Raw genomic sequence first — 17655 nt, forward strand, 5'->3', positions numbered from 1 at the left:
GGAAAACATGGGGCTACCTGTGATCCACTCACAGCATGGGCTCTGGACTTATCTGGAACGACTCTCATTCAACCTTGTTTTTGTTGGTATCAAAATCTAGTTCTTTGAGTGTGAGCAGAGTGATCAGAGACAGGCACACAAGGATTTCATATCTGCCATAGTTTGTGCATGTTAAACTTTGCACACCTAAAGAGGAATGTGCTTTTATTCAGCGTCTTTTGATGTGGTCGAGGGATTGAATCAGGGCTTCCTATGTGTCAAACAAGCAGTATCTGAGCTACACTTCAGCCTCTGTTTAATGGTTTTTGCAAGACTAGGCATCAAACTGAATCTATATTCTTTCACTTGTTAGGCAAGGACTCTACCACTGAGCTGTTTCTCCAGTTCTCTTTTTTCTTTTGTTTCCAGACAGGTTCTCACTAAATTGCACAGGCTGGCCTTACTTTGTCGCCTAGGTAGACCTTGAACTTGTGATCCACCTGACTTAGTTTCCCAAGGAGTTATAATTACAGGCTTGACACAATAGTCATGGCTTGTCTTATTCTTCATATCCTTTTGCATTTCTGATATATTTCATAACAAAATTTAAAACATATGAAAGATAAAAGACAGGTTCTCACTAAATTGCACAGGCTGGCCTTACTTTGTCGCCTAGGTAGACCTTGAACTTGTGATCCACCTGACTTAGTTTCCCAAGGAGTTATAATTACAGGCTTGACACAATAGTCATGGCTTGTCTTATTCTTCATATCCTTTTGCATTTCTGATATATTTCATAACAAAATTTAAAACATATGAAAGATAAAATAGCGAATTAAAGGCCAATAAAGATAGCAGCAGTAACTGAGCTGAGCTAATATCTCTGAAGGTGAAATTAACCTTGAATTTATTAAAGATGTAGTCATTTTCTTTAAGTTTAACAAATAATGGAAAAGAAATTAGTGCACGTTGCTTCTTCAAATTGTTTAGTAATTCTTTCAATATAACTTAAAGCATGATTAGGCACTTTAATGGCTGAATGCAAACAGGAAAATTAATTTGTAATTAAGTGTTTTATAGCATTAATATTGTTTTTACTGTATAATAACCCTCTTGGACATGATTTTATAAGTGAAATTTTAATAGAGCAAGTAATTAGCACTTAGAGGATGCAAATTAAGAAACCCTGTATCAAATAAGTAATATTAAAATTCAAGTACTTTATGCTATAGAGGGTTGTATAGTACTTACAAATAAAAACTATCTAATTTGTACATGTGCAAAAGAAAAGAAACAAGGCCTGTCATTTAATGGGGTGTTAGAAGACATAAAGATTAAAGACATATAGTCAATGTTTATTGTATATATTTTAGCAGCTTCTAGACATTTGCTTTATGTAGTAACTGTAGGGAAAAACTGAGCAAAACCTTAGTGAAATGATGGTTATTAAATCTATCATGAAGCTATAGGAGAACATAGGAGTCGTTTTTGTTACAGAAGGCTATGGTCTCTCCTGCTTATGGCAATCCATCTTATGATTTGTTTCATCATGAAAAGTTAATATAAATTGTCATTACAGAAAAATTTGATCACACTTGTTATTTTTGTTTAACATAGTGTCTGTGAGGTCCAAACTAGAACAGAAAGCTTTTGATTTGGGATGATAAAGCTGTATTGTTAAATCCTATCAATTTATATTCTCTTTTTCTACTATTGGAAACCATCCTAGTACTCTTTTTGCATCTCTGTAAATTACATGCTGATATCCCCTGCCCCCAATCATCTTCCTGTTTGACTCACTGGTGCTTTCTGCTCCCACAGGTAGGGAGGTATAAGGATTGCACAGTACTTCTGACCTCAAGGTAACTGTGTACCGGTGTCGATGGCACATGTCAGAAAGTGTCCAGTGCCATGGTCACAAGAGGACAGGACTCTCCAGCTCGCCCACTCTCTTCTGTTTTGCAGGTGCCCATATTGGAGTCTTGGGAAGGAACTGGGGCACAGGTGCATGAAATGAGATGAATTAAGCATCAAGCCTCTTTGGACCCCATGACGAATCACCCCCCGCCTTGTTTGCAAAGAGATTACAGGATCTTTGCAGACACAGATGAATGGGAGATAAACCTCATCCAGGTTTGAGTTTAGCTATTGTACAATATTTTTCAGTCATCTGTCAAACACTCTTTCCTTCCCATATGAGTAATATAAGCCAGTGAGTCTAGTTACTGCATCTTGCTAGGGATTAGGAATGACCCTGTTAATTCTGTCAGTGAAAAATACGAGCAATTTGGATGGAGGAGGCTGGGAAGAGTGGTATCTTCAAGAAAAGTTCTCTTGGGAAGAGAGAACCCACAGATCTCTCTGGAGTTTATTGTGAAGCCTAGGAGCCCTACACATCTTTCACTAACAAGTGAAGACAGCACATGGAGGAGGCACTTGTGGTAGTCCTGTGAGGATGCTGTAACAAGGTACCACAAACTGGGTAGCTTAAAATGATGGACATGTTCTCTCTTACCATTCTGGAGGCAGGAAGCCTGAGATCCAGGTATTGGCAGTGCTGTGCCCCACCTGTTTCCTCTATAGGAAAATGCCTTTTGTGTCATCTAACTTCTGGCATTTATCAGTATTCTTTGTGTCTTGATTTACAGGTGCTACTTCTACTACATAGCTATCTCCTGATAGTCTTTCCCTCTATGCATGTTCATGTGTGCTTAAATTCCTCTTTCAATATGCACTTCAGCCATACTAAGTTAGGATCTACTCTAATCACCCTAATTTTTCATCACATCACCTCTATTTCCAAATTAAGTATTTTTATGTGATACTAGGGGCTAGGACTTGAGCATATCGTCTTGGGGTGAGGTTTTAAAGAATATTTTATTTATTTATTTTTTATGTGCATAAGTGTATTGCCTGTATGTATGTAAGTGAGCCCCATGGCTTGCAATGCCCATGGAGGTCAAAAGAGGGCATTGAATTTCCTGAAACTGGAGTTACAGATGGTTGCCAGCCACCATGCGGGTATTGGGAAATGAACCCAGGTCCTCTGCAAGAGCAGTCAGTATTCTTAACTGCTGAGCCATCTCTCCAGCCCTGGGGTGAGGTTTTTAAAAGTGACACAGTTCAAACAAAAGATGTAGAGAATTTCAGTTAAATATACAGAATTCTAATGCACTATGTATCCAATCTAATGTATTGAATCTCTCACATTTTATGAAGTAAATTCTTAATTTTTTAAGGAAGTTGACATTTTCTGTTAACTTTTCACCATCACATCATCATAGTGGGGTTGAACAGGCATAAATGAAGTAAAAACAATGATGGCGCATCATGAAGTCCTGGATTGAGCAATAGTGGAAGGAAGAGCCTGTCATGCTGGGTCTGATGGTGTGTGGGGTTACAGGTGTTCGCTTAGTGTGACCCAGAGGCTGTCCCTCTGACCCTGTGATGACAAGCCATAGACCCGCCTCCTTCCCACGCTCTGCAAAGCCACTCCCCTTTCCTCTTCCAGACAATCTGTTGACCATAGCCGCTTGCAGGGGACGGGCTAAGGGTATAAAAGCTGGGAAAGCCACAAGACTGGTCTCTCGCCATTTTGTAAGGCTGTCTGGAACCACAGGATTTATGCCTGGGTGTGGACTTTCAGCACAGCCGTGAATGAGGCGGCACCTGCTTGTCTGTAAGTAAACCCACACCCCAAGCTCAGTTAGCAAGTCCAATAAACTCGTTAAGATTCTTCAAACCCGGGTTTGGAGAATTTTTTCCTCAGACTGTAGGAAGGACCCGGTTGGGAGGAGGGGATTGGCTGCCACGTGCACCTCCCAGAAGTGAATATGACTTACACGTAGGTTCATCACTATTATCTGTTCCATTCAAAACCCTACTCACCAGCTATCCCTCAGGTGTCCTTAGTTTGTCTTGTGCTTTGAATCTTTGGAAAATGCTGCTTCTTCTCTGGGACCTGGAGTTTCATGTTGCCTGGGATCTTGACAGACACTTTACCCATAGGTAAATATTTCTTACCCATAAATATTTCTTAATTAATCGCTATACAGTATGTTTTCTAGGACACAAATGACACTGATGGGTAATAGTTGGGAAGGTCTATAGATGGTTACAAAGTCAGCTTTTAAGTTGTGTCATTTTTTGATAGATTATCTGAATTCTCTAAACCTCAGTTTTATCATCTGAATAATAGTGTTATTTGATAGACTGATAGATTCCTTTTTTTTTTTTTTTGACACAGGGTATCTCTGTAGCCCCAAATGGCACAGAACTTCCTATGTAGACCAGGCTGGTTTTGATTTCAGAGATCCATCTGCCTTTGCCTCCTAAGTACTGGGATTAAAATTATGCACCACCACACCCACCTCTTTACCATTTTTTTAAAGTTTGTTTTTATTGAATTTTTGTGTATTTCATGCAGAACATCTCAATCAATCTTAATCATCTTTATACCCCTGTCCCCACTGTCCCCCTGCCATAGCACCCTCACTGGAACCCATATAGTCATCCCTGTTATGACCCATTGTGTCAAGTCAGTGTCCCCATACATTCCCCAAGTCCATCCATTGACATCTAGTCAGTCTACCATTTTTAAAATGAATGAAGCTTAGAGAAATTAAATGTCACTGAAAACCACATATGTAGTCAAATCTACAGTTCCTAAACCTGATTCCAAATCTATGTTTTTTCCCATTACCCAATGTAAGAAGGAAGAGGAGTATCAACCCAGATTAAAAGGTAACTTGCAAGTTCCTTGGGCCACATCAATTTATGAACACTTAGGTCAATTCTGGCAGGGTCTAACATGATTCACTTCTCATGTGTGAGTTACGTGTTTTCATTTACCTGTAGGATTCCTTTTGCCTTCTGAATATCTTTGGTGCTCCATCTGAGAGTCACTGGCCTCTTTTCACACAACAAATGCTGTCCCTAACTCACACAGGCAACCACAGTTTATTTCTTGCATTATTCCATAGCCCTGTGCTCATTGCTGGTAGCCAGCTTCCAAATGGCCTGGACTTAAGAGAATATGAACAACAGGTGATTTTCACAGTCCCTAATGTGTGATTTTTTCTTTCTTCTTTTTTGCTCTGTGTGTGTTATGTCTGTATATGTATGTGTTTGTGTGTGTGTGTACATGTACATGTGGATGCATGAGTGAGTGAGTGTGTGTGTGTGTGTGTGTGTGTGTGTGTGTGTGTGTGCAGGTCAGGTATCAATGTTGGGTGTTGGTCTCGATTGCTTTCCACCTCATTTTTTGAGATAAAGTTTCAAACTCACTGATACAGCTAGACTGGCTGGCTAGTAAGCTCTTGGGATGTGCCTGTCTCTGTTTCTCTAGTGTTGGGATTACACACAACAGACATATGGTTTTATGTTGATGCCAGGGATCTAAACTTAAATCTTCATATTTTTATGGCGAGCACTTTACCCACTGAACCATCTCTTCAGCCCCCCTCATGTGACTTTTCTTACAAAATTTTTTTCCCCAATGTATTATGCTTTAGCTAAGACTATGAAAAAGTCAATCTACCCCAAGCATTCAACCACTGGATAAGAAAAGTGACAAGGAATTGGGGACTTAGGAAATGGCTAAGTCAGGTAAGTGATTGCCATGGATACGGAGGACCTAAGGTTGAACTCTAGAACTTATGTTAAAAAAAAGCCAGTGGGCTGTGAAGTTGGCTTAGGAGGTAGAGTGTTTGCTGTTAAAGCATGAGGACTTGAGTTTGACTTCTCAGCACCCACGTAAAAGCCCAGTGTGGTGGCATTTTTCTAACTCCAAAGCTGAGGGTGGAGCAGAGACAGGTGGATCCCAAATGGCTTTCTGGCCAGTCAATATCAATAAAATAAGGAGCTTCAGGTTCAGTGAGGGAAGCTGCCTCAAAAAAATAAGGTGGAGAACAATTGAAGAAGACAGCCAACATCAATTTATGGCCTTTACATGTGCATGTACAGGCATGTGCATCCTCATATGTGTGTGTATACATATGTATGCACCACACATATGTACATGTACACACACAGAAAATCCAGGCATCATGGGGTATGACCCAGCATCAGGAGGTGAAGACAGATGAATCCCTGATGCTGACTGGCCAGCAAGTCTAGCCTACTTAGTGAGTTCCAGGCCTGTGAGGGACCCTGCCTCAAAAACAAAGTGGACAGCTCCTGTTGAGTAACACCTGAGTTTGTCCTCTGGCTTCCATATGTATAGGCACACATGTGTGCATCTGCACATATATTAATGTGTATCCACATGTACATATACACCCAAGAAAGAAGGAAGATGACCTCCAGAAAAGGAAAGGAGTCAAGCAAGAAGCACAGAAGAGTGTTAAAGAGAGCTGCAGGGTGTTTTTAACCAAATCCCTGGTGCTTCATCATCAGCCAAGGGCTCCCCAGAGACAGTGATCCATTTGATTGGGAGTGGCAATGACTCCCTCCTATAATTATAGTACTTTGAACATTTCTTGTAAAATTTAGCTCATTTTCAGTGATGCAACTTCCGATATTGCTCATGTGCAAGGATATACCTTTCCCTTCCTATGGCTTCATGGATCGGGATGCTGACATCAGCAGCAGATCAGTGACTGATAAGGGGCTGAGCTGCTTTCATCAAGAAAGTAGGGTAATCAGGTAGAAAGGAACCACCGAGTCACTAGAGAGCTCAACATGGAGTGCTGCTTTATGACTGGATGCAGTCTACCTCTGTCTCCTCCAGAGCTGCTGCCTGCACTTCACAGCGAGTGAATAGAAGCTTTCCTGTGACTGTCACTGGTTTCTTGTCATTGCTGACCACTTTGTCCCCTTATGGCTCAGCCTGTGCGCCTGTCCTAAATCTGGCTTTCTTCTCCCTCCCTAGGAATTCCTATTTTTTACTGATATTTTTGTGGCATCCAATACTATTATTTCCAGAATTTTAGAATTGACATATACTCTGACAGTGCTGAAAATGTTCTCAAAACACCTTTGGTCTGAAGAAGAAATACTAAAATTAAATTATTTCAAGTTATCAAAAATATGACAATGCTTTTGAACCATGGATCAAATGAAATTACTTTGATGTTAATCACGATTACTGAAAGAAGAACAAATTATGCTGGCTACGTTTTCAGTTCTTACCCTTGGAAATGTTGTGAATCTGTCCAGTTCTTCAACAAAGCAGAACATTTGCAGACTAATGGCTGACATCACAATCAACAGGCTGGCTGTAAACACCACCAAGCTCCCAAGCTTTTTCCCAGGTCCAAATATCTTATACACAAAGTCTTCTAATGCAGGTGAAATCTTAATAAGCCGGACTACCCGAAGGACCTAGTATCAGAGAGAAAATCATAACATGCTTGATACAGAATCTTCAAGAAGTGGATACTCAAACATCAGTTTTCACAGTGGAAAAATCTCCTTGGAAAACTCTCATTTTTCCCATTTTATCTAGGGACTGAAAATAGCAATATAATAACTGAAACATCCCTAGCCTGCAGCCTGCTGTAAAGTAAGAACACCATAAGTTTAGAGTCAATGGGTGAAGAAAAACGTTGGTAACTGTTTTAACGTACGAGCTGATCATTCAAAATGGTATTAACTAGTACATACTGCTGAAATAAAATGGATATTTCCCTAATGCTTAAATACCTAAAAAAACCTTTAACTCAACATTAGTCCTGCCTTAGTGTGTCATAAAATAAACCTTTCAAGGTATTACATATTCATAATGAAATGGGAAAATCAAAATCTGTCAAAAGTCTTTACTGTTGGCTCAAACTTCTACTCCAATACCTTTTTTCCTTCTTCTTCCTTTAAATAATAGAATTTCCCAAGTTTTAGCCCACCAAGTGACTTTCCTAGGGAAACAGATTCTGCTTTTCAGCCTTTGTACCTGCACTTTGCAGCTGAATGTGTCTGATGAACTAGGTTCAGGTTTACCAGGTATGAAAGCAAGAGGCTTGTGCAACTGTGGGCACAAGAAAACTTGTCCATGCTTCTTTCTTACCTTTGCCTCTGGTTTAAAACTGCAAGCAGATGGAGTGATACCTATAGACAAAAGTCAGAAGTCTTGTAAAGAATACGACAGGTCAGATCCAACCTAATGGGCTGGATCTTTTGATGATCCTGTAGAAGAGAGGAATCTGTTTTCCCTGGATTCCATAAACTATTGGAAAGAAACAACTTTCTGTGTTTTTAGATCTTTGTTAGGTCAGCTTAACTTGCCAAAAGTAGTTAACAAATTAATTCATCCTTTCAAAATATTATGATTGACTACGTGCCAACATACTGAACAGATACTATTCAATGGTACTATTACAAAAAGAGCATAAAGCAGATGCGGCTCTTAAGGATGCGTTATGTGATTAAAAAGTACAAAGTGGTATATAAGTAAAAGCTGAAATAGGCAGCATAGATGATGAGGTAAGGTCACCAACTTTTTATGCACCTTTAAGGAATAAAGAAAAAATGCTGCAAACTGATATTTGACACACCATTGATTATGAGAGATTTTAAGTTTAGAAATATTACATTTGGAAGCTGTGTTTTGGCATAAGTGAAACATCATCATGGAAGGGTAGTCCTAGATGTCTCAACACCCATCCACAACTGAGTTTTCTGTGAAAGATGAGGATCTTCTTTGGATTACAGGATGAACAGAAGTATACCTTAAAATTAGAATTTTTTTTTGCATTTGTAAAGTGACAGGTTTGTGTTTACTTTTACAGTCTCCCTAGCTTCCCAAGATTCTGGTTTTCCTTTGTTAAGTCACGTCTACTCTGTGCTTAGTTCATGAGATTCAGAAGTTACTCTGCAAGTCCCCATACACAAGTGCTATTTAAAAATATTTCCAGTAGGCTTTGCTGTCAAAACCATAGGCCTGAGTTATGGGGCCATCCACATGGAATGAGACTCCTTAAGAATGAAGTCAACACAAAAGTGAGTGAAGAAACATATAGCATCCCTAGAAGCCTGACAACTCCTTGACCTCTGAATTTTGCTGTACATGAAACCTCACCTACCTCCCTAACCTTTGATACAGTGGGAAATTGTGAGGGCGAGTCTTCTCATTCCTACTGTTTACAGAAGGAATGTGTAGTTTGGAGTAATATGTTAAGTAAATTAACTGGACACATGACATTAAGTTTGAAGACGTATGTTTAAAATCCTAATCCTTGAGAAAACTGATGTGAGAGATGAAATTGCTTGAATTAGTATCATGCTGTATGGGTTAGCTACTAGTTTCTACTACTTTCCTAATTCTTTTTAAGCAATGTTTAATTTATTTTTTATGTGTATGAGTGTATTGCCTCCATGTATGCAATTGTACTCATGTTCTGCAATGCCCATGGAGGTCAGAAGAGGGTGTCAGATTCCCCTGCAACTGGAGTAACAGATGGTTGTTAGTCACCATGTGTGTGCTGGGAATCAAACCCAGGTCCCCTGCAAGAGAAGCCAGTGCTCTTGACCTCTGAGCCATTATAACAAACCTCTGAGCCTAATTCATAGCAAACATTACTAGTCTGGCTTCAAACTTATGGCAATATTTCCTCCTCAGTGTCTGGAATTCTGGCTAATATTATTCTCATTAGAATCTTTTTATCTGTAGTTTATAATCAAGAAACTTCATTGTTTTAACTAGTAGGCATGCTGTCTATATTATGTACCCTGAAGTAGATACAAAATGCTTATGCTGAGTTTTCAAATCAAATCAAGTTGATTGTAAGAACAACTAATGACATGCATGTTTAGTGTGCTTGTTAATTTTCTCTTGCTGTAACAACACAACAAAACAGGACAACCCCCAAACCTGAATAAAACAAGATAAGGGAGAAAGTATTTATTTTGGGCACAGTTTGCGTTGTTTCAGTCCATAGTGGTGATTTATTCCATTTGGGCCCCTAGACCAAGCGATGTTACAGCCCACAGCCCCCCTACACCTACTTAATCCTCTTTGGAAATGCCCTCACAGACACATAGACAGACCCAGAGGTGTGCCTTAATAATCTCTTAGGTGCTTATTAGTCCAATCAAGTTGAAAACCAAGATTAGCCATTATATTTGGAATGCACTTGAAAAGATTTTAAAGACATGTTTACAACTCTTGTACCAGCCATTGCACAACTAATGGTAGCCAAGCCTCAGGACAGAACCTGTAAATGATGAAGCATTGATGCCCAAAGATGGTAAGGAAAAGGAACAGCCTGAACCGTGACAGCCGTCTGTGACCTTTAAAAGAATTTTTTTATTCATTTTTATGTGTATGAGTATGTTTGGCTGCATGTGTGTAACTGCATTCCATACATGCATTGCCCACAGAGGCCAGAAGAGGACATTAGATCCCCTGGAACAGGAGATATGAAAGGTTGTTATCTGCTCTGTGGGTGCTGGGAACCAAACCTGGGTCCTCTGTAAGAGCAGCCGGCTGTTAACCACTGAGCCATGTCTATAGCCCCACCCTCTGTGATCTTAATAGTCTCTGATTCCTAGAGGTTCAGCTTTACGTCTGGATGTATATGGCATTTGCCCTTCATTTCTGTGGGTTATGTTTTCAAGTCCTTTCCTCTAATCTTATATCGAGTTAAAAGTTGTGTTTTGGAAGCTAAAGCTGCTATTGTTCTAAATATGATACAGTTGTTATTACCAATAAGTAAAATCAATGAGGTTGGAATGTATTTTCTTCATTCTAAGGAATTCAAATCGCATTTCTCTAAGTTAATATTTAAAATTCTAATGCCATTTAATTCCTCAAGTATTTAAATATGTATTGGGAAAATCCCTGTGCATATTCAGATATTCCCATGATAAATTATACAAATGTGAGTCAGAAATATGACTGCATTTGAAATGTTTTTGATTAGGATGTTACATTTGCATACTGTTTTTATCATTTTAACCAAGAATTTAACAGTAAATGAGCATATTTCTTTTTACCTAAAATTATAAACTGTAGCTAATAATTAATGTTTATCAAGTAATTATAAAGCAATGTAATTCAATATATGACATTTGAAATATATCACATTAGAAAAAATAGATATCTAGTTGTTATAAGAATTGCAAGTACCATTATTTAGCTATAACAAAACAAAACAAAGAAACAAATCTTTATAAATAATAATATATGATGAATTAATATATGACTAAAGTCATTTTAGAAATCCTTATTACATTCTTTAGAAATTATTATTGAACAGGGATATTCACAAGGGAATAAACATTTGGAATTAAACTCATACCTAATCCTCAAAGCTTGTTTAGCTTAAAATTTACTGTTCTTGAATAGATATGTGCTATGTATATGCATATGAAAATATATATCTATATATTGCTAATTTTGGAGCTGCTAATTTTCATTTATTGTGAATTTTCAGTGGTTTTAAAACAATAATTATAATTTGCTAATGCACTGTTTCTGAGAGGTAAGATATCACTGAGCTTCTCTCAATTTCATATTAATATACATGTACATGCACATATACATATACTATTGTTCCGTATCATTGTTATAATAACATGACTGTTCTTTACCTGAAAGTATGTGAATTGAGAATGGTAAAGACCTGGATACACATGGAGAGTAGTCCCAATGACAAGCAGTAGTTCAAATTTGTGGAGAGATGAGCTGATGTATCCAGTGAATCCCAAACACCATATCTTCAGGAGGGCTTCCAAGTCAAAAAGGACTGTAAATGCCACCTATAGGAGCAAACACACTGAAACTGACATCCAAGGTTATACTCCCCTAACTTTTTAATGTATTTATCAGTGCACAAATTCCAGCCATTGTTATATAAGCTAAAAAGCTCCACTAAGAATGAATTTTTTTAGATTCATTTTATTTTTGTGTGTGTGTGTGTGTGTGTGTGTGTGTGTGTACCTGTGTGTCTGTGCCAGTGGAGATCAGAAGAAGGCACTGGATAGCCAAGAGCTACAGTTATAGGTGGTTGTGAGCTGCCCAGTGTGGGCACTGGGCTCTGGTCCTCTGAAAAAGCAGTAAGTACTCTTAATCAGCGAGCCATCTCTCAAGCCTCAGACATTAAAAAAAAAAAAAAAAAAGATGTGTTTGGGACATGCGAAGTACAACACAAAAGACCAGAGCTACCTTAGACAATCAGAAAGACATTCCACACTTGAGTAATGTTTGTGAGTACTATTCTTTATTATCTACCACTTGATAATATATTTTGAAGTACACAACAAGCAGAGAAATTGAGGTTCTTTACCAAGTACGTTATTTGTGTATGTTTGTATAAATCATATTAATGACTTAATAATGACTTACTATTCATTCTATCTTTCAATTTCTCATATAAGTGCTATAAATTTACTGTAACAAATAGCAATAATATAAAGTGCACAAATAACCCTGACGGTAATTATTCTCAACTTAAAAAAATTGTAATTGGAATTAAAATATTCAAGATTATGTTGACTTCTAGTTAATGAACACAAGGGTGACTTCCAGGATTAGTTATAATACATTCCTCTTAGAATATATTGCATAATTTATTGAAAAAGAAATCAATTCTCTTTTTCTGAGTAAATACTGAATATCAGAAAGAATTTTTCCTGCTACTGTTTGGAAAATGTAGAGAAAATGAATTTTAGTAATAGCATATTAAGAAATGGAACACACATCAGGCATGGTGGTGCATGCTTTTAATCCCAGCACCCAGGAAGTAGAGGCAGGCAGATCTCTGTGAGATCATGGTCAGCCTGGTTTAATGGTGAGTTTCAGACTATCTTGGGCTACAGGGAGACCCTGTCTCAAAAAGAAAACAAAAAAGAAAAGAAAGAAAGAAAAAGAAAAAAATGGAACATTGCTGGGTACAGGCCTTTAATCCTAGCATGAGGCAGAGGTGATGTATCTTTGTGAAACTGAGGCCAGCGGGGTCTACATAGTGAATTTCAGGCCAGCTGGGAGACCCTGTCTCAAAAAGACCACTGCCTCAAAAATGGAACATTAAAAGCAATAATTGATTATTTTAGATATGAGGACTCAGCACAACTTTTGAAGCCTACCATGCTTTTTGGTTCTATTACCTCTCTATTTTTGATGGGTATTTCATTTCTATGAAAACACAAGAAGGCAATGTATTTTTTAAAATTTGTTTTTATTGAATTTAGTGTATTTCATACAGAATACCTCAATCAATCTTAATCATCTTTATACCCCCATCCCCACTGGCCTTCCACTGGAACCCATATACTCTGTGACTCGTGTTAAGGCCCACTGTGTCAAGTCAGTGTCTCCAGATGTTTCCCAGTGCAAGTCCATCTACTGAAGGCTAGTCAGTTTATCTAGAGTCCCTTGTTTTAGGAAGATGAGTTCTTCCTCACCTAGCAGCAATCAGTTGCCAATATTCCTTCAGATAAGATTGGGGTCTGCTGTTCATTTTCCCAGTTCTATGTTGTGTTTTTGTCTGCCTGAGTTTGCATGGGACTTGTGTATGCTGACACCATTGCCATGGAATCGACAGCTAGTAATTGGAATAAAAGCCCACTTAATGGGAGGAAACTCAAGTGTGGTACTGTAAACAACCAAATACACATGGCTGGAGTGATCATATTTTAGGAAAAAACCCCAAGACTGTCACATTTCTAGACCAATGTGATTTCTTACTATGTGCAAAATATGCATCCTTATATTTACAGACAAATATCCCAGGCACCACTCATCAAAGAAGCTCATTTTGTACCAGTTGGAGACTATTACCAAGTACTACAACTGGTCACACACATTGTCTATGAATTGCTTAGGCCTAAGTGACACATCTACAGTGCAACCCTTATACCTAAGGCTCAAGGCAATGTATTTTAACTTTGAAATAATTTGAAGATCACAAGAAAATGTGAATAAGCCCCTTTGCTTTCCTTTCTCAGGGGTTCCTGTCAACATCTTTGCATAGTCTGTCTTCATTGTCTCCACCCACATGGACACACTCACAGTCACACAAAGGGGCTTGCACTGTAAACACATTGTAAAACTTGTTTTTCTAATTCCTAGGCACCTTATTTCTCAGACTAAAGGATAAAGGTCCTACTCAGTCTTTGCATCATCTCCATAATTTGCCATAGTGTCCATCACTTATTCCACCCAATATTCTTAATTTTAATTTATTGCCTGGTAGTGCTTGAAGGATGCATCAGGGAAGACAGTCAAACACTTAAAAAACAGGGCTGTCCTGTTCTCCTGTTGGTCATTATTATGAATGTTTTGTTTGTTTCGTTCTCGAGACTGTAGCCCAGACTGGCTTCTAAATCACCACCATCCTGCCTTGGCCCCCAGAGGGTGGGATTACCCAGAGGGTGGTGTGTTACCACATCCCGTTTACTGAGGCTTTATACACATAAATAGTTGGCATTATGTGGGGCAAAACTTAAAGTTTAGAAAAAGATCACTTTCAAACACTTAATAAGAAATCATTTGCTTCTTAGTCGAGATGTTACTCTTGTCTTAAATTTTTGATCTGCAGTAGCACAATCAGGCTTATTTTTTCTCAGACAGTCCTCTGTGTATTAATCATTTAGAGTTAATTTCTTTTTAAAGGAATTACATTTTGCTGCTCATAACCTTGTTAATGTTCTGTGATACTGTTTTTTTTTTCTTTCTTATCAGTTTTCAGAATTGTTTATATTGAGGTCATTAATCTTCATCTGCTAAATGTACTGAAAATATTTCTTCCCTAATCAATAGTTAACAACTCTGGCGTTCTTTGCTCTATAAACATAAATTCTACATTGCCATGTCATCAGACTTTTAAAACAATTTTTTAAAAATTATCTTCTGTAGGAGTTTGTTACCTCAAGTTGGTAATCTTGGCATTCAGGAGGCTGAGAGCAGAGGAGCCCTGGAAGTTGGGACCCTGTCTCAAAATAATAAATAGCCCACCCACTGTGGCTTGATTCCCCTGCACCCTGACCAGTTACATTTGCTCTCCCGACACTGTCTCCATTTCAGCTTTGGGCCTAGGTCCACTCCTACTCTTCCAGCTTGAGGCCTCTGGACCAGCCTCCTAACCCAGGCCTAGCCCACTGCCTCTTGACCTCCCTTCACCCACACTAGCTACATTCACTTGTTTCAGGGCCCACACTTACTCTGAATAACTTGTTAGACTCCCCCATACTGTCCCTACCCTTGCCTTGACCCTAAGCCCTGTCCTGATCTTCCTAAGACCTCCTGACTAGCCTGCCAGAACCCAGTCGCTTGATTACCATAATCTTGAAATGGGCCCCTTTGTCCTGCTGGAGGGCTCTTAACCAATCAGCTTGGAACCATCCAGTCCCACTAACAAAAAGACAAAAGTGAGAACCAGATGCACAGGCCAATTAACTATTCATACCCAACCAGAAAGAAACCAACCTATATCAACAATACAAACAGAACCAAACTTAAATAAAGGCAGACTTGAAGTTCATATCAGACATACAACACACAAAAGTTATTCATATGCTCAAACCATAATGCAAAAACACAATATGAAAAAAACAAGAGAATATGTCCCTATCAAAACCCACCAGTCCCATAGAAGGGTACTACAATGAGAACCACACAAAAGAACTCCAGTATGCAAAATTTAAAAGAACAATCATAAGCATGATCAAAAAATACAATGACTTTAAAGAACACATGAACAACCCAAAGAATTTAAAGAGAATAGGAATAAACTCCTAACTGAAGCTCATCAAAAATACGAATATATAGCTGAATTAAATGACAAAAAAAAATCAGGACTTGAAAACTGAATTCTCAAAAGAGATAGAAATATTGATGAACTCAAGATGAAGATGTAATTGAACAATTCAATAAGCCTGTTTAAAATGACAGGAGAAAACATCAGAAGCAGACTGAATTAAATGGAAAACAGAATACCAAGACTGAATGGTAAGTTGAGGAACTGGACTGCTCGAGTAGAGAATATGAAAAAAAGTTAAAAAAACAGAAATGGAATATGCAGGAAATATGAAACACTATGAAAAGACCAAAGACCAAATCTATGCATCAGAAGTATACAGGAAGGAGAAGACTCTCAGGTGAATGGCAGTGACTAGATGTTCAACAGGATTCTAGAAGAAAGTTTCCCTAAATTAAGGAAAAAACATACCTATGCAGATATAAGAAGCATACAGAACACCAATTAAATGGAACCAGAACACAAACTCCCCACAGTATATTATAGTGGAAAGGCTAAATTTACAGAACAAAGAGGGAATACTGAAAGCTTCTAGAAAAAGAAAACAAAACAAAACAAGTCACATATAATGAAAAATCCATCAGAACTACAGGTGACTTTCAATGCAAACTATGAAAGCCAGAAGAACCTGAAGCAAAGTATCCTGGTTCTAAATGACCATAGATGCCAACCCAGAATACTTTACCCAACAAAACTGTCTATCATGGTTGAAAAGGAAGGAAAAAAACTTCTATGATACAAATAGGTTAAAAGGATTCATGTTACCAAACCCATACAGACAGTAATAGAAGCAATACAAAGGACTGAAGAAAGAGATGCCTGTACTTGTACTCTTTGTTACAGAAAGGAAACAAATGAAGGTATGAAGCACAGAAACCCAAAAATAAGACAAGAATTTAAACAGAAAGTAAAATGGCAGTAACTAATCCATACCTGTCAATAATAACTCTATATATCAATGACCTCAGTTCCCCAGCTAAAAGACATAGATTAATTGAATGGATTAAGAAACAAAATCCATGTCTAACAGCCACAATGGCTGGCACAGCAAACAGTCTCTATTGGTGCAGTAATGGCACTGTTATCTAGGGGGTAATCAACAGTTATCTAATTGGATTTAAAGCCCTCTAAATGTGAGGGAACTCATGGGTGACACTGTAAATATAGCTAAATACACATTGTTGGAGAAGTCATGGATCCTAGGGAAAATCTGATCTCTGTCATACAAAAAAAGAGAGAATTTACCATTAACTATCATCTATTTGTGGTTATAAGAAATTCACCTTACCAAGGATAGGCATGTACTAAGGATAGGTACCACCTTAGGGTGAAAGGCTTGAAAAAAATATTCCAAAAAAAAATGGCACTAAGAAACAAGCAAGAGTTGCTATTCTAATATATGATAAAATGAACTTCAAGATAAAATTAATCAGAGAGATAAAGAAGGTCATTACATTCTGGTCAAGGGAACATTCAACCAAGAAGGCGTAACAAATATATATCTATCATGGTTGATGGATATATATGCACCAAACTGTGGTTCACCTAGTTTCATAAAAACAACTTCATAAAGTAAAATTAGACTTCAGACTCAGATTAACCACAACTCAGTAATAGCTGATGACGTCAATACCACACTTTCTCTAATAGGTAGGTCATCTGACCTAAGAATAAACAGAAAGAAATCTGAATTAAATAATGTCATACATCAAATAGACCTAACAGACATCTACACAATATTCTGCCCAGGCACCAAAGAAGACACAATCTACTCAGTAACCCATGGAAGTTTCTCTAAAATAGAGAATTTATGTGCCACATACTGGGGCACAAAACAAACCTCAACTAATACCAAAAACTGAAATAATTCCATGTATTCTATCAAACCACAATGCAATAAAACTTAAAATAAGCAGCAAAAGAAGTTCTAGTAACTACACAAACTCAAAATAATCAGTAAAAGAGGTTCTAGTAACTACCCAAA

At 38.0% G+C, this 17655-nt stretch overlaps 1 protein-coding gene across 1 annotated transcript in view; it reads right to left on the reverse strand.

Moving 5' to 3' along the window:
- The window catches only part of Nalcn (sodium leak channel, non-selective), a gene marked incomplete in the record, with an annotated part of 412798 nt that overhangs the window by 199247 nt on the left and 195896 nt on the right, over window positions 1–17655 (reverse strand). Inside the window, 2 exon segments of the mRNA XM_017794878.1 lie at window positions 7111–7302; window positions 11506–11673. Of these exon segments, the coding sequence (XP_017650367.1) occupies window positions 7111–7302; window positions 11506–11673 (360 nt within the window).

Source organism: Nannospalax galili, unplaced genomic scaffold (assembly GCF_000622305.1).
Source record: "Nannospalax galili isolate Female #2095 unplaced genomic scaffold, S.galili_v1.0 scaffold287, whole genome shotgun sequence".
Taxonomy (NCBI): domain Eukaryota; kingdom Metazoa; phylum Chordata; class Mammalia; order Rodentia; family Spalacidae; genus Nannospalax; species Nannospalax galili.